The 18,930-nt window shown below is 36.6% G+C and overlaps 1 protein-coding gene across 1 annotated transcript; it reads left to right on the top strand.

Moving 5' to 3' along the window:
* Window positions 1-5,458: 5,458 nt before the first annotated feature.
* LOC142349902 (gelsolin-like protein 1) lies at window positions 5,459-18,220 on the top strand. The gene is made up of 9 exons (XM_075401751.1): window positions 5,459-5,615; window positions 6,398-6,462; window positions 7,795-7,869; window positions 10,381-10,577; window positions 15,823-16,042; window positions 16,592-16,767; window positions 17,174-17,255; window positions 17,598-17,693; window positions 17,970-18,220. The coding sequence occupies exons 1-9, from the start codon at window positions 5,609-5,611 to the stop codon at window positions 18,066-18,068; spliced, it is 1,017 nt and encodes a 338-aa protein (XP_075257866.1). The 5' UTR covers window positions 5,459-5,608; the 3' UTR covers window positions 18,069-18,220.
* The last annotated feature ends 710 nt before the right edge of the window (window positions 18,221-18,930 follow it).

Genomic DNA, 18,930 nt, shown 5'->3' with positions numbered 1-18,930 from the left:
TTTCAAGATCATCTTCAGTGGCAATCACACTGTACTTGAGGTCTTTTTTAACAGGGTGCATACTCCTCCGCCATTCTCGTTTCTGTCTTTTCGAATGATGTTGTATCCGTCAAAAGCAATCTGCGAATTTTGAGGGATTTTGGTATCCTGCAGAAGAGCTATGTCAAAATTGTTGTCTTGGAGAATGATCGATAATTCTTCCTTCTTCTTCCTCATTCCGTTGATGTTTAGTTGTAGAAATTTTAACGTTGTAAAAGAAGGATTGGTTGGAATGTTTTTGCACTTTTGACAGAACCATGATCGAGTTTCATCACTAATTTGTCCAACGCGGCTGTAGTGATTCCATATCTTGCACCTTACACATTCGATGGCAGATTGAGTTACGTTCAATCCACATACTCCAAATAGCCATTTGCTCGTGGTTGAACATTCATGGCAGGACCTTGGTTGCTTTGGCTTTGTGTCTCCGATGCTTTTTAAGTGAAACCATCCTCTGCATGATACACATTCACAGCATCCTCTGGTGGCATTCTTCCCGCAAACACCACATAACTATCTAGTGTCCGGTCCGGGATTACATTCTGTGCCAGCAATGAGAAGTAGAGCACGGATCAGTGGCGCTGGCATGGGCTGATCCAGAAACAAAAACCCGCCGGCGGAATTCCAGAATAGCAGTCTTGAATTCTGGAAAGATCCAGGATATATTTTTCTCCTTTTGGTCCGTCAATCCTCGTAGGTTTCTTTGAGTCCTGGCGGTTAGTAGATCCCGGAGACATTGCCAGGATCACATAACTTTATTAGTCCACAAAATTTAGAGCAGTAATAATTTATGATGAGCAAATTTTTTTTTATTAATCAATCTCAAATTAATCAAACACACTTCTAATCTGCAAAAATTTATCCATTTTCTGTTGAGAAAGGCACATTTAGAGGAACGAATTTTTTTTCAATTTTGGAAAAGTTTTCAATTTATTTCAACTCAAATTTTTCAGAGTTTTTTAAAGCATATTTAGCAATCACCCAATTTTAAAAAAAAACTGCAACTGTCTGTTGCTTTGCGGGAAATTTATGTTGATTTACAGCAAATATTATAATTTTCATACAGAGATTTTCTGTGATGTTATCAATTTGATCTTTTCTTTAAACATAGTTCTTTAATCTTGTATTAAAAAACCATTTCTTGTCCAACACTTATTGAAGTTTGATAATACCAGAAATCAATATTCCTGAACATTGCTACAAGGACTATGTTCTACAGTACAAATACTACAGAAAGTTTTTTTTGAAACCTTTTGTGAAATTTGTTAACATCCAGATATCTTTCTATGATTTCTTTCCGTGATTAAATACAAGATACCTGAAAAAACGGTGATATTAATAAATCTACAGTACACCAATCAGATTTGGTTAACTTTTGCTTAATCGATCCACTCCACTGGTGTCGTATTTAACACATTTATCCACAACTCAGATGAGCAAACTTCAAAAACTTCTAAGCAGGGAAAAGGAACCTTTTCATCGTACTGCAAAAACAAAACGCGAGATAAATAACTCTCCATATTAGGGCATATTACTCGGTCCGGTATCCAACAATTCGGCATCTGAACAAAGCTTTTTTTTCAATTTTATCTCTAAATAAAGTTTTAAAAATGAATAGAAAGGAAGAACATTGAAAGCAAATAGAGCTATTTTACAAGTTGGCCTATTTTGATGAAGTCGTGATATCAGCATATTTAAGATTCATCGAACCTATACAAAACTGATCTTATATGCGCACTGAAACTGCCTTTCTAATTATATTTTAAATTTTGATGGTTAGCAATTGTTTTTATCAAATCGACATTTGCATGCTCCGCTCCTGATTTCAGGTTAACTTTGGCCATAGTGCAATGATAAGTCTTAAGACGAAATAGTTTTTCATAGAAATCTAACGCACAAAGATCCTCAGCTTTGATGTAAATCATTTCATCATTCACTTTTTGGAAGATATAAGAGCAATGATCGAAGACTAGCCTCAATCTCATCATCATGGTGCACATTGCTTAAAATCACTGCAAGGGATTCCTGCAGTTTATTGTGTCTCGGAAAATCCTTTCTTTGGGCAAAGGGAGGGCATGCGCCGAGGTAAAATACTGTATGCACACACTGTTGGCACTTTGAAAAGAGTGGTCGAGGCAATATGTCACAACGCTTAACCAAACGCTGAAAAAAGTATGAATCAACAAAAATATTTGAGGTTTTTAATTAGTGAGACTGAGTTACATGATTACAAAATGAAAGCAAAAACTATAAAGTTGAAAAAATGTTTTTCTTATTTCAGTTTTAATGTCATTAAAACAAACAGCTATAAACTGAAATCTTTAACTAGGTTAAGTTAACGCTATGGGGAAGCAATTGAGACCAATCGTTATCAGGTATACGGCATGCAACAACAAAAAAAGAGACAAACATAGGCAAAAAAATTAAATTTTGCGAGATAACTGTGTCTCAGCCCAAAAATCATAAACCATACAACTAAAACAATTACCATATCCAGATACACTTTTTTCCCAACGATGTGCGTTTTCTATAATTTTCCTCAGTTGGACTTGCCAATTTTATGATATTTTGACAAGGCAACAAAATGAACTCATAAAATATGCAATTATGCTCAAAAATAAAAAAAAACTTGAAAACGCGTTGTATCAAAATAAAGAGACCATTAATTGAACATAAAAAAACGGTACGAACAATAATTTATAACCCACAAAATTTTGGTTTCTTAGTAAAAAAAATATATTTCTTTCTATCGAGTTTAAATCCCGAGCGGGATTTATTTTCCTAAAAATTAAATAAGAGTAAAGAGTGACAAAAGTATAAAAATAAAAATTTTACACCCTATTTCTGTGCTTACTAGGAGTCTAAATGACAAAATGTTTAAATGTAAAAATCAGATTCAGACAGGAAGTTTGCAATAAAAATGCAACGAGAGTAAGATTTAATAGAAAAACATATTTATAAAACATAAGTGTACTAAAATTATCCGTTTTATTTTCACTTTTGTTTTAAATTTCACATTTTTTCATTTACCTTCTAGTATTGAATTGAAAAATGGGGGCGTTGAATTATTATTTTTTACATTCTTTCCATTCTTTTGACCGTTATTTTTTGAACGAAATCCGCTAAATGGAATTCTCAAATTTGTACTATCAGTAAATTTTATTATTTGAAAACAACACTTCTGAGGACAACATAACCTATTTGTTTCCCTATATGTTCTCCTATTAAAAATGCTCAAATTTCTTTTGAGTATGAAATTATATTTGTTATGCTGCGTAAACAGTTTATTTTGCGTCTTCTTCCGTTTTTCTGCTTAAAGGTTTTACTGTGTGGTAAGTAGAGCCAAATAAACGATATCTACTAAGTAAAAGACAATTGATATAGCACAAACGACAGCAACAACTTTTAAAATGAAGAGTTGAAACAATATAGACAGAAACTAGTGCAAAAATTTACGTTTATCGAAAACACCAACTATTGTACAACGTATGATGTAGGTGGCAAATTTAGCAAACTTTGAAACTTTTTGACATCTATTCATAATTTGTGGCTACATAGGCCAGTGGACAAGAAACAGAAGAACTGCCATCAGGGCCTAAAACACAATTTTTGTACCCTTTTCAAGTTAAAACCAACTGTGTCACAAATAGGCCACTAATAGAAATCTCGAAAACCAAATAAGCGCGAGTTCTATTTTTCCCCACTTGAAAAATATCATGCAATTAGGTTTTTGGAACAATTATTTAAAGTGACCACAAACTTCCTTTTTGGCAAGATATGAATTGGTGTTTAATTAGTTGATTTTTGAAAAGCTTTTGGTTTTTATACAATCTTCGAATTCTTTTGTTTGACAATTGAAGAATTGTTTTTGTTTTAATTAGCATGGCTTATTGCTGACCAGTGGCAATTCTTCATAGAAGTTCCAACTGCCAGAGTCAGATAATCAGAAAAAAGCGTGCCTTACCCACTCGAAAAATGTTTGTGTAAACTGACATCTCAACTGCATCATTCCTTTTTCATAGCTGCAGTCACCATTGTGCAGTCACAAGTCACAAGCTGCAGTCACAAGTCGCCATCTTGTCGTAACTCTTTTAAACACTTTAGGTTAAAGAATTGTATTACTTTGCATTCCAAGATAACAGAATACAACAGTATCACAATATTGAGGCAAAAATATGTTTCAATTAAGTTAATGACATAGTCTCGGCTTTTAATTTGTCTCGGCTGAGTATCAATCAATAACAAAAATTAATAGCCTGAAAATATACCTGATGCGTTCTAAGTTTCTTCATGAGGGGAACTATATATTATTTTTTTTTCAGAAGCCATAAATTCAGCTTCAGAATCCTGTTAAACCATCAGTTAATCGTAGTCAATGCTGTTTTACGACATACATCAGCACTCCAAGTTGTGTTATACGAAACTATAGTCCAAATTCCCCACACCGAAATCTCTCTTTCTCTCTCTCTCTCTCTCTCTCTCTCTCTCTCTCTCTCTCTCTCTCTCTCTCTCTCTCTTACACATTTTTTTTCAAATATTCAACTGGTCGCATGGTATAATTGTGCTTCCCTCTATTGAGGTGAGAAAAATTGTTGCAGGACCAAAAAGTATCCGCGCTCATTGCGTGGCGATTCATATTGGCTGCGAAAATGCAGTTCTTGAAAAAACCAAAGTACCTAACTTTTGGGCGGCACACAATGAACAACAATCGAAACAGTTCTCGTCATGCCAGATGAAGTCAGAACAAAAAACATTGCCATAGAAAAATCAAACTGTTCATGAACTTTAGAACTTTTTGTGCCAGGGGGCTGACAGAGACAGCCCTATTGACCCCGGTACATAATGCTAAGAGTCTAGAAATAGCTCTGCCAGTCGGCCAGCGGGTAATTATTCCCAGTCCACCATAAATTTGACACAAGGCAAGAATTCTGTCCCCAAATTAAAGAACCCAGTTTGAGCCCAAAGCGTGTTTACTGCTTGTAACGAGTTTGATACGTTGTCCTCTGAAACGAATTCCCTTTTTGATCTTCAAAGCCCGCTAACTGTAATGCCTGTTCTACTGTAAACTCAATACTGCGATCTCAAATGGTATAATTTGTAGCTCGAAGTTCCATTTTCACCTGCTCAATTCTAATTTGCTCCCGCTGGTGAAATGTTTACTTCACACCCACAAACCCAAAAGCGGACCGGAACTCAGCCCAAAATTCTGCGAAAGCAAATTTTCCTCACAATTGCGCACATTTTCCCCATTTTCCATGTTTTAAAGGCTTTCAAATATTCCGAGTCTTATCAGTTGAATTTTGCGTAGGTTGTTGTTAAGCGACCTTTGGTTCCAATAACGTGCAGGTATTATTATAAAATGCCAAATTCCAGGTTTATAGCCCTCTAGTCTATTTGGTCTTACTGACTGGTTCTCTAAACACATAGCCAGTTTGCACCCCCAAGTTTTCTCTTTCATTCCTTCGATTTGCGCAATCTGCAGAGTTGGATTCCATTCTTTTATAAATATTTCTTCAGTTCATTCCGTTTATTCTTTCTTAGTTGTCGACTACAACCTTAGCAACCCAAAATGACTAGTAAGTATGTTTTAGTTTTATTATCGTGACCGCAAAACATGTTCAGTTTTTCCACGAGCGCGAATCAAAAAGCAAAAGCTTGCAAATTCACGAAATCGACGCATCTTTTAGACAGGAGAAAAATAAAAACACGTTTGGCTGATGAAATCTACTCACAGTCGAAAAGGAAAGCTGCAGGGAACGCCAATATAACTTCAAATAATGAGTTTTTAAAGGGAATATACCATTTTTTCCACTTATTTATTCAATTTTAAGAATTAATAAAATTCAGCTTTATTTTTAGTTAAAAATATTTTATGCCTCAAATCACCGCGTCGTCTTCCTTGCTGTTATTTTTTTCAATTATAATTCATTAACTAAAATATTTTTCATCTCGAATATCATTTTATCTGTATCATTACTTCTTATGGGGTGAACATTTAATTTTCTAGCAACGATGCTTGAACTATCTTTTTTTCTATGAAAAAAAATTTATTTTAAAAATGTTTTCTAATAAAGTGAAAATGAAATGTCTCAATTGTTTCATTGATATATTATCAATTGGATGCCTTTGCTGTAATGGAATCTGACTATAAAATATCGATAGTTCTGCAGAAACAAAAATCTTAAAAACAAAATATTCTTAAATCAGCGTTGGGTTCTTTTTCAATGAGCAATTGCTGGGTTGTAATCACAGTGCGTAGCGATAAGATGAAAACTGTCAATACTTTTGCCCAACTTTTGCTACATGTAGTGAGTGCCATAATGTGTATGTACTTATTAAGTGACCGACCTTGTTTCAGCCGTGATTGAGAAAGCGTTTGTGGATGCTGGCAAGAAGGAGGGCATGGAAATATGGAGAATTGAGGTCAGTATGTCACTCAGCCAATATAGATCTCTAAGTTGACCAAGATATTGAAAGGCCATTCAAGGTCATGCATAAAACCTATTGGCTATTCAGCCATTAGGCTCTTTATATATATGCACTCAATACTGGCCATGAAATTTAATGAGGGAACATTCATGAAATAATACTAAATTTTTTCTAAATCTTTTGTGTTTGCGCCAATAAAATTGCAGCACATTTTTTCTCTTTTTTTCTCCGCTTTAACTCATTACAATTAACTTAGATTAAAAAATTTCGAGACTTTAATGCTTCCATGCTTTAAACGTAGGCGCCTTAGTGATGTGCGGATTCAAATTTTGCAAGATTCTTGCACCGCGGTGACTTACTAGTAGATATTTCTCGTTATGTTTGTGGTTGGTTTCATATAATTGAAATATTCATGTGAAAGAAAAACTGATGAGAAAAACAAGTAGACAAAATTCATTCCTCAAGTACAACATCAACAGGGATAATGTTCATGTATGAAACCTGGTTCGAATACTAACAGTTGATTCTCTTGCAATTTTAGGTAAAAATTTTTGTACCATTCGCAATGCTTTATTCCGCATGATTGATGAAAAATAATCGCAAAAAAATGAAGGATTCTATCAGGCTTGTTCTATAATGAATCGGCTAGTCGCCCTTTGAGTCCCCCATTTACTAATAATGAATATCAATGGTTGTAGTTCTCTGAGGTAAGCATGATCATATTTATTTGACGAGCCATCATAGCACTGGCCATCACCATCCTCATACAATTTCAAATCTAACAGAACCCAGGTTGACGAAATGTCTAAAGATATGCAAGCAATGCTCTGACAGAAACCTTATATAATCATCCGCTTTATGGGCTAAATTTTCTATACATTTCTTTTATAATTTCAGCACTTCTTAACACATTAAAAGGATAACTAAGTACGACTTATCCATTGGAAAACAAATTTTTAAAGGGGACTGTCGGCGCAATTCCTACATATCTTCCACCTTTTCAGCGCATTTTCCCCCGGTATCCGCTTACATCCGCTCACACCTCAACCCGTGATAAATAATCTGCTACAGGGAATCCGGTTAGCCTACTCGCTCAATAAAACAAGACTCTTATTCTCTTATGGTATTCGCGAAACAATTGAAGACACGACTGTGTCGAGGTCTATCGAGAGGCGAACAAAGGTTGGGTGATTCCATCAACTGATTATTTAATTATGAAAGACAACAATAATTTCTACAACTAAGTAAAAAATGTGCATATTCCCTATTTGCCGATAGTTCTGCTAATAGATAATAGCATTTGTATGTGTATGTGTGCCTGTTTAGAAGAAGGAGGTGAAGCCTTGGCCCAAGGAGAGGTATGGAGAATTCTTCAACGGAGACTCTTACATCGTCCTCAGCGTATGTACCGCAATATTACGATAAACTCTGTGGGATAAACTCTAAATAATGTATACGTAAATTCACGTGAAGTGTGTAGGTAAGGCTATGTGCAGGTAAAATATTCCTGCACAATTTTCCCCGAAATTACCTACCTGCACACCACTCAGGTAAATTACCAGCAAATAATTTTTTAATGCATAAACTTGCAGCAGAAAACTTCCAGAAAAAATGCATTTTGAAAAATAATTTGTAAGTCATCTTTTTTTGACAGGAAAATATGATTTTTACCACGCTTGAAAGAAATGAAGCGTAACTAAATTTATATAACTAAACTACCTCTATAACACTATTTTGGATTTCTAATTAAGCTCAGGCCCTTTTGTATAGGACAGAAACTTTTCATTAAAATATATTATATTCATATATGAATTTCTCGTAACATATTAACGTCTGAATTAAAAACTAAATTGATTGCTTGGATACAGCTCAGATAAAGCAACGAAAACTATGATAATATCAACAAATACAAGTTTTGTATTTTTCAGAAACGAAAAACGGGAACCTGTTAAGTTTAAAATTCGGTCTTAGTTCTTTCTCCACAAATTATTTTATCAGCAATTAATTATGATTTTTACTTCTTAACTGAAAAACGAAAGTTTTAAATTAAATACCTTATTTTTAGCTTTAAGGTGTTATGCTGGAGAAATTGGTAAGCAATAAATCTCCCCAATTACCGTTCTTTAATTCAACATTTTGCATGTCAAATACAAGGATAAATAATGCACTAGACATGAAATTCTGAAATCCATTTTCTTCCTCTAAAACAGGCAAAAAGTTGGTCAACTTTCATCCATATTAATCCAACTCACTGATAGAGAGCTTTTTCTTGCAAGTAAGAATTATTTTGATAAGTTGAAATACCATTTTAGGCAAAAGTGCAACTACTTGGACAGCCGATTTTTTTTCTGTTTTTGTTCTGTTTAACACATTAAGATAATATTTTGATATATTAACTATTTATAGTATATATAACTAAAGACAAATCCCACACGAATTTGTTGCTTTGAGTCGCGATATTTAGAAAAACAGGACACTCTTCAGGGTTTTTTAAAATTATATCTTAAGGAAATGGGGACTTCTCAAAGCAACGAATAAAGGTAATTTAATAGATGTAAAGATGTGGGATCAACAAACACGATTTTTGTGTACTGTTATCGTGCATTGAGGCTAAATGAATTTTGAATTATAATACACCGCGACCTTAAATGGCAGTCGTTAATTTTAAAAATGATGAAAACACGTATTTGGATAATTTGTATGCATTTACCATAATTTGGTTTTTTTTTGTGTGCAGCTACCCGGCGAAAACTTAGCCCAACAATTGTTGCATAACTACGGTGCAGTCAAGAAGAGCTTTCAAAACAGCCAAGAACTCCCAGTTATAACGTTGTTACTTAAATACTCTGGCTCATTCGCTTCCAACTCCAATTTAAACAATTTGAATAGTTAAAACAACTCGTTTTAAAAACGGGATGCAAACCTTTTTATTCAATTTGACACTTTTTTAAACTCACAACGGCTGGGCGCACGTGATAACATAAAATTCAGCGATCATTGGGATCTTTTCTGTTTGTACCCCCCCCCCCAGTACCTTATGCTCCCCCAGTTACAGAGCACGTGCCATTACATAGTAAATCATCATGTAAAAATATGGCACGTGCGACTGAGTGGTGCAAATAATATGAACCCGCGAAGCCACCCAACAATGAATAATAAAAAGAACAGTATGAAGGCTAATATTACACGTCTTGGGTTCACAGAGCGAGACATCTAGATATTTTGATATTTTGATCCTAGTTTTAAAAGAAAAAGAATAAATACATCGCGATTCAATTCTGTATTGCTGCACTACTCGAGGGCCCGTCTTCTGAAAGGGTCGACTTTGGCCTACATTAGGAACGAAATCGTCTTAAGTCGATATTTGGAATGAAAACAATTTGACTCGACTTTATAACGTCCCTCAACTTTTGCTCGACATTAAATAGTGTCCTAGTGAATTGGCTCCATTGTCACAAGAGCTTCGCAGAGGAGCCCAAATATTTTTTTTTTAAAAAAAAACGCAAAAATTTCAAACTTTTGTTCAAGTTCAAAATCAGCTCAAAAACATTACAGATCATCAAAAAATTCAAATTATTGTACGAACACGCGAAGAATCACTCTTGCTGGCCTAAAACAGTCAACTGAAGAGGCCTTGTAGACTACTGCTTTTTATGAGAAATTAACCCGACAGTTTTGTTTATAAAGATCTATCTAGACTTGACTAATTATGTAATAAAAAGAGTATGGTTTCGCGCATGAAAAAAAGTGACTGTACATAAGAAACATGCTCGAGCCATGAATAGAATTTGTATTAAATTGGACCAAGGTCTTCGACCATGTAATTATAGTCTATATTTTACCCTTAACTGAACTTGAATATTTTCCCACTATTAGTGTTTTTTTTCTATAATCCTGTCAATAATGTTTCAGACAAAGAAGGAAAAGAGTGGCAGACTGGAGTACGACCTGCACTTCTGGATAGGAAAGGAGTCCTCACAGGATGAGTACGGAGCAGTGGCAGTGAAGGCTGTGGAGCTGGACCAGATGTTAGGAGATGTGCCAGTTCAGCACAGGGAGATCCAGGACCACGAGAGCAAACTCTTCAAGAGCTACTTCGACGAACTCATGTCAGTATTTTTTCGACAGAAATGTAAAAATAAGATCTATGCAAACAAAAAAAACAATGAAACTTTAATAGACAATTAACTTGGTTAACATAACGGTGGTTATCAATACAACAGATCAACAGTTTATGAATCTCATTTCATCCCCATTTTTTTTATTTTTCCACATGTAAAAAGTTTCAGGTAAGAATAAAAATAGTAGAACTGCACATTAATAAGGTTCCCTTTGCTGCAATCGTTTTGGCGGCTCAAAATAAAAGAACGAATCTGAACTCTTCTTATTCTGAATTGATTAATAAATCTGGCCAAAAAGAGCGAGCCAAAATCATTGAGGCAGACCCCTTGATCATATCTGTCGACAATGATTGCAACAATAATGGATCAACCATCTCCCCTCCGATCGCTCGAGCACCCAAAAAAAGCAAAACAGTCAACTAGGGAGCCCGTGCAAACAACATTGCTGCTGATCCCCGAATAGCAGTGACTGACAACGATTGCATCAGTTAACAGAAAGCTACAGACAACCCCTGCGCTTGGAAAGAAAGGTTGTCACTTAACATAACCAACCGCTTGAGTATTTTTTTAAGGTTGCCGATATTCCATCAAGGACTTCAATTGCAAGGGGAGCAAATGTGATTCCCATTTTTGCGCAGTTATGGTCGTGGAGGCAATATTTTCTTTCATCTGCCGCATCAAGCGCGTATCCTGCCTTTGTTGCCGCATTAGTGAAAGAGTTGGATTGCAGCGACGAAGTAACAATTACATCAAATGCAGCAGGTTTTCCCACTTTCCAAGTCGGGACAAAGATATCTCCGCGGCGCGATAGGCTTTCTGGAATAAGGTTCTTTTTCCACTACTGTTGAGAGATTTGCAGATGAGCAAGCAAACACTATTTTATCTCAAATCCGGTCATGTCTTGCAATTGCGTCTTCTCAACCGTGACACCCAATGGCATGATCCCCATAGATATCAAGAGCTCCTGCTTTACAGAACGGGCACTTTCTTTCGGCGTCGTAGACAGGTACACCCAACCTGTACTTTGCACTAATTCTAAACTCATTTGGTGCCATATGAAGCCCAAGAACTGGAATGGGGGAGCAGACAACCAAGCTCCAGCATGTCGAACAGACAATGAGAGAAGTTGGGCAGATTCTCTCTCACAAGCTAGATTCTCTATGCGAGAATGAAACTTTTCATTATCAAGAGCATGTTGGATCCTCTTTTGCGAAAGATTTGAAATGTCCAGTTGTGCTATACTGGAAAAAAGATCTTGAAAACCTTGGCAGTTTTTTGGGCTTTCCCCGGTTATTTTTAAAACAGGATCTTCAGATGAGAGAACAGAACCAACGTTTGATGCTTTATTTATACTGGTCTTGGCATTGGCGAACACCCAACCCTGAAAGGGTTATGGGCAGAGTTGCTTGAGTCCAGGATTCTTCTGGAAGAACAGTTCCAAGGATATTCTCAAGTTTTTTGCGCTGTTGCGCACCAAATTCCTTTTGGGATTTAATAATTTAATAACAGGACTTTTGGGCGTTTGAAAACGCAAAAAATACATCATTTTGGGGGCCCCAATGCAGTGGCGTAGGATACCTAGGGCGCACTGAGAGTCATCAAGGTAGTCCAACTTTTCAAATTGTACCCTTATTTTCCCTATCCTTTCGTTAAGTTTCATGCAGACAAACTCTGGGGTTCCTAACGCAGCTCCAAGAACCTCAAACCCCGAAATATCATTTCCTTTTATTCTAATATCCAGTCTGTCTAAACCTACCGGGGACCACAGTTCGCACTTATCGACCCTGACGTGGAGGCCGCGGTCAAGTCCGAGCTGGCATAGAAGATCCCAAGATCTAATGAGGTCGTCCTCTGAGCCCACCAAGACACCATCATCTAGATACCAGGAATGTTGTTAGAGCTCTGGCGAAGATTCCTGAATTTTCTCTATAATGGGCCAGAACGAGAGAAAAGCAAAGGGCCCAATGGGTCGCCTTTTTGGATACCGCGTTCACTGCCAACAACAAATTTGTCATAGAATAATTGGCTGTGTTGTGAATAACAGAAATTGGTAAAGGCGGCAATTCCTGGTATTTAACTGGCAACGGCTTTCAGCATTTCACTGCGTTTTATCGAAATGAATGCATTACAAATGTCAATTTGCAAAATACCCGAGGAACTGGACGAGGTGAGTATTTTTTCTGACGAGAGCTTATTCGAATGTATAATGGCTTCCTCTCCACATTTCACTCCGACATCCAATTTGGGAAGTTCCCCACGGCAGCTTATGTTAACCAGCTTAGTCAGTACCCTCAAAGCAATTTGTGACTGATCTGAAGCGGTACACTGTACAGCATGCAAAAGATGTTCGGGAAACATTTTTGAAGGACCAGCAGCCGTAAATCTAGAAAACGAGTTCAGCTGTTCCGAAACATTTTCCTCACTGGATTGATAGGCTTGTGATGAAAAACTTTGGACTACAATAGGCGTTCTTTTAGTGGGATGCAATTTTTTCACACTATCGAGAGTTGCCTTGTTGAGTGGTGCAAAACCGTCAGAAGTCAAAACTTTTGCTGCTCTGCCATATTGGCCCTGGAAAGACAAATTTTTTGCACGTTTGATAATATCTTCAGAGCTTGTATCGTTTGACCGCTTGGATTGTTTCACAGAGCAAGCTTCGTTCCATAGCCCTGCAAATTCTCCGCTGTTCCAGCGCTTAATTCTTTCAAGAAATCTTTGGTCGTTGTTCCGCCTGTGTTTTTGCCCTCGTCTATTACTGGCACGTAAAATGCATTTAGATAATCCGAAGAGTTTTCTCCAGATTAGTTCTGTATTGGGATCTTCGATGCAATCAGCAATCACGTCAGAGAAAATCTCTGACCACTTGTACCGTACATTTATTGGGACATAGCGGATAGTCGGGACTTTAGTGTGCAGCAAAGTTTTTCTATCTGGAAGGTTGCCGTTTGTTCTAATTCTTTCGGAGTTCAAACCAGCTAATGCCTCGTCTACATAGGGTGCGATCTCAGCATTAATTAGCATATCGTCGGCTTGGTCTGATAGTTCCTTGGAGATTCTCTTCAATTTACTTGAAGGTTTTTTGAAACACCAGTAAGACCATATTGATTCTGAGTTGATCAATGAGTCGTAATCAGGGCCCCATCCTATGTATCTAACTTTCGGTTCTTCCAAAAGATGTTCTAATACCTGGATCTTATATACTTTGTCGGCTGTGTCAGGAATAAATAAAATAGAGCCAGGTGAAATGTGGAACTTATTTTCTATTGTAAGGTTTGACATCTGTTGAGTTAGACCACTGCTTGGGTTGGGATTTACCTCAATCTCGGAACAAATGTCTGTCTGAGGTGAATTTTCAATTGTCAAAGCTTCTTTTGTTCTTAAATTGTACTTCATTTTTGAGCGTGCGAAAAACTGTTTGTATGAAAACAATATACCACTTCCCTTTATAGACTGTCACAGTACTAAAAACTGGAATTATCTCACCCGGGAATCTTCAACTTGAGACTGAAAGTGTTGTTCCACCCGGTGAGACTTCAACCCCCCCCCCCCCCCACAGCAACACACTGCTGAGTCGACTTCTTGTAGAACCCAATTATAAGATAACAGCCACTGATTTAAAAAAAAGGGGGGTTCAATTTTAGTGCTAAAGATTCAAATTTCAAATGTAAATTTTTCTCAGTTCTTGTTTAGCGCGTTGAATTTGAGAGATCAAACGGACGCACGTGCATTAAAAAAGAGTATTTTGTTGGTCTCTTAACCCGCATTGTTGCAAATAAAATATATTTATTTGAAATTACAATGTCAAATCGTCCAACCAAACCCGAAGTTTTTAATATCTTGTCTTTATCTGCATTGCCTATTGTCTTGTCCTCGTTGCGTAGGATATTAGGCAAAAACTCGATTAGGCGAATGCAATTTCTACATTAAGCAAGAATTCTGAACTAAAGTTTTGCGGAAATTAAGCGAATATAAAATTAAAAGCAGTATCCGCTTGTTAAAATATTGTAGTCAAGTGACTAACCAGCTGTCTTAAATATAGCTCACAAAAACTATCAAAATTGACTTTTTCAAATTTAGAGCATTTTCACGATCTACTTTAACTCCAACTCCCCCATTTTCCGTACATTTTTCAACCGATAGTTGTAAATGATTTACATTAAAGCTACTGATAAGTAATTTTTAAACACGCTGTATTTTTTCCCTGTTACTTTCAAAATCAGTGGCCATGATGACACTGAGTAGAGTAAGAGATGCAAAATATTGATACATTTTGAATAAATTTTTATCAACTCTTTTGCATGTAAAGACAACTTTATAACATCGAGTGGCTTTTCAAATAGCTCTTTTGAGTGTTTTAATTGCTATTCGCCTAACTTCTACAAAAGTTAGTCCAGAATTTCTACCAAATGGCTATAAAAATTCCGTTCGCCTAATCGAGCGTTCGTCTATTATCCCATTCCCCTCGTCCTCTTTCCAAGTTTCCGCTTCTTGAACAATTGACTTTTTGGCTTGCTTCTTAGTTGTTAAGAATGAACGGCATAAAAACTGCTGGAGTATTTCATTTGTTTAGCATTTCTTTGAGCAGATTAAACCAAAACATTATTATTCAAAAAAAAAGCTTATTTAATAAGAATCGATTTCTTATCAGAACATACGGATTAAAAATTCTCCGAAAACCGAAGTCAATGAAGATTTAAATTGTAATGTATTCTCTTTATAAGCAATCTTTGCTGATTGTTTCTCGGTGTGATAGGTCAAACTGTGTTAAAACGATCATCTGAACTATACCAATGACCTCTTATAATCAATTCTATGCATTCAGCGCCCTAGAGAGCAATATCAGCAGCCAAAATGCGTGCGGTTCTGCTACTATGCTGATCTCCATAGATTCTCCTAGATTAAAAGCCTTCATTCAAATGCATAAAATAGTAGCCCTCATCTGCTCATTTAGCACTAATAAGTTTCAACGGTGAAATGTGAAACAGACTTATGATGACCCAATTGAGTCACGTTTTGAATACTCCGGATTGTGGGTTGATTTGCCATACGCAACAATGGCATATATTGACTTGGGTCTCAGTCCATGTAATAAAAATGCACCCCTACCCCCGTGCGCTGATAATTATCTGTCGAATCAGAACGAGGACCCAACCTCACAAACTAATCAGAATAAAGCTGAACTTGTAGAAAGTTATGTCAAATTTAAAAATGTAAACGGATTGGTCTTCTTTAGCATCAAACAGGGTGGAGTTGACTCTGGTTTCGTCCACGTTGAGGCCAAGGAGTACAAGCCTCGTCTGCTGCGATTCCGAATTGAGAAGGGCAAGTTTGTGATGAGTGAGGTGCAGTGCAAGAGGGCTAACCTGGACAGTGGGGATGTGTTCATCCTCGACAACGGACTGGACATCCACCAGTGGAATGGAAAGAGCGCAAGTGGCATGGAAAAAATGAAGGTAAGCTAGATAAATCTTCTCGGGTCGAGTTTTCGTTAAAAAATATGATTTGTGGTGAATGCAAAGAATTTTTTGTAAGGCATGTTTTTTACATTAAATGTGATGAAAAAACTTAGCCCTAAATTACATCTTACAAACACACCGCAAACAAAATTTTTTTGACTGCTAATTTTTTAACCTCAATTCTTACTACAGTTTCAGGTGAAACACCCACCTCGTGTTCATACATATTTCGCCATTGACACTTTGAATGTCTCAAAACGAAAGTGTTAATCTTACAAGAGCGTCAAAATACTAACGTGATTTTCATGGAATATCTCAAGATTTTTCGCTATCAACAACAGAACGGTCACATTTGCGTATGCTAGGGTAAAAACACTATCCAAGACTTACCAATGTTTTGTTTTCAGACAACAACAGTTTACAATGGCCAAAATCTAGTAAACATTAAAACCAGCTCCTAATAATCATTCATAAATTAAAAAACTTTTTCATCAATTTTCGACTTCACGGCCGTAGTTGACTGATGTTTGGTTCTGATTGCTCCAGGCCACTCAATTCGTATCCAAACTGAAGTCGGAGAGGGGAGGTAAGCCCAAGGTGGAGGTACATGACGAAGTAGATATGCGTCCCGGTGATGAATTCTACGACAGGTGTTTCCCCATCAGTGGACCCAGGGATCAACCAGACCAGGCTGTCTGGTCCAAAGTCAAGTCACTCTACAGGTATACAAATATGGAAAAGACAACACATGCTCATACGTGATTTTAGATTATCTTAACTACTATCAGTTCATATTCGATTGCCTCGAGACCCAGATGCGGCATTCGATGACTATAGAAGCGTAACACATTTAGATTAGCATGAATGAAATCAAATCAAATATTTCAACATAATCCATTGAACTGTCACTAAACCAAACATTTCTAAATTTGAAACTTGAGCAAAGGCTGAAATAATGCGATAACATAGCTCTCACAAATGTCATGATAATAAATTCCACGTCAAACGAAGTCAGTAAAAGTTGTATCAATAGCCAATAAGCGCGATTTATTTGCTGTCAAGAAGCGCTCCATCTGATGGAACCGAAACATATCATTAATCAGAAGTAAAATCAAGTTGTGATTTCAGAGTGAGCGATGCTTCTGGCAAGCCCACATTCACAAAAGAGAAGGAGGGCAAGGTCGCACTAAAGGACATGTCAAATACTGGGGTCAGTACCTCCGTCTTACTCCCAAAACAATTTACAAATGTTAATGTTAATCATGTTAATGATTAGGCACAGTCATTCCAATGATAGTCTTTTTTCTTGCGTCAAGAGGCATGGCCAAATGCGCTAAATTAGCAGTCAAGTGGGGGTTTTATTTCCGTGGGCTTTTTCTTTCCTTGGGGTTTATTTCTCCTACCGAGTTTATTTACTATCTGAAATTCGGTGATTTTTTTTCCGAAACTGGTCTCCAGCCGCTAAATTTGAATTTTTAGAGTGAAACATAACCTCAAACTGATTTCATCTCACAATGCAGTTTTAATTGTAGGTATGTTGTTGTTTTTACAGGACGTGTTTGTCTTTGACGCCATGCACACCATCTACGTGTTCAAGAGCAAGGGATGTTCTCTCGCTGAGAGACTCAGTGCCATTAAGTTCGGAGATGTAAGTACTGCATTTTTAGTGGAACTAGAGCTCCTCATTGATGAATTAGAACCTTATTGATGAATAAATGTTGACAAAGCTGAAGCAGATTAATATCGGTAGGTGCACAAACAGAAAAGATCGTGGATAGGATGCAGATTAATTTTGAAACAATCAAGTTTACTTTATGCAAAATTTACGTTTGTTTGTCTTTCCGACCTTCTAACACTTAAGTAAATTCCTATTATCAACCGCAAAGTATTCAGCTTAAGATTGATTTTGAATTTTGTGTTGCAGAAATACATTGAGGACAATGGGCTGAAATATGTACCTATGACTGTTATCGACGAAGAAAAGGCCGCCAAGAACGAAGGATTCATGGGTTCCCTCGACTAAGGAGTTACGACCGAATCAACAGGCAAACGTTTTGTTATTATGACCATCAATCAGTCAATCAATAAACCTAGCTGTGTAGCTCTTCTAAAACTGAAGCTGTATTATGACTAATGTGATATGCAAATATATTCAATTTAACTGTTGTTCTTTTCTTTTTACAATTGCAGGGGAACTTCGCACGTGTGCTAAGTGCCAAAAAACTTATAACTTTCAACCAACAGTTCTTCATCTTACGCTGGCTGCAGTTTTATTCAGTGATAAGCGGTACAAGTATATTCTCTCTTGATAACGTTTCAAAATGTCAAGATAACCTCTCACTCGAGCTGTAGTGCTGATGAAACTTCTTCCCCGAGTCAATCAAGAAGTTTGCACAAAACCACTAAAATTAACATTTAAAAAACTGTGTAAGGGTTTATAATGCCAGTAGATATCCAAATAAAAATTAACATTAATTTCAGGACAAAAAATGTATTTTGTGTTGTTCCTGTTCACTTTTGCCATGAATCGCGCCGGACAATATTCAATGCAACCAACCCGACGCCTTTTTTCGAAAAAATGTCAGACATAGCACTTTTTTTTAATTTTATTAACTTCAAAATTGGGCTCGAATTTAAATCTGATAGAATAAACAGCTCCCAGTCTCTTATTGTTCCGACCCCACTTGTGGGGGGAGCAATTATATACTCAAATGGGTTTTTGGTCAGATAATTTTGGCCGGTCGATATATTAATCGTAGAGAAATGTGAGTGGTATCATTAAAAGCTCGTCCAGCGTAGAACTCGAAACTAAAAAGATTTTTTTTATTTCGAGGAGTTATTGAAGATAGAAGTTTTGTGTAAACACGAGATATTTGGCATGATTT

The sequence above is a fragment of the Convolutriloba macropyga genome, chromosome 1 (assembly GCF_964194025.1).
Source record: "Convolutriloba macropyga chromosome 1, txConMacr16.3, whole genome shotgun sequence".
NCBI classification, from domain to species: Eukaryota; Metazoa; Xenacoelomorpha; order Acoela; family Convolutidae; genus Convolutriloba; species Convolutriloba macropyga.
Note: the sequence above shows the minus strand (reverse complement) of the source record. Positions and strands in the feature narration are given on the sequence as shown.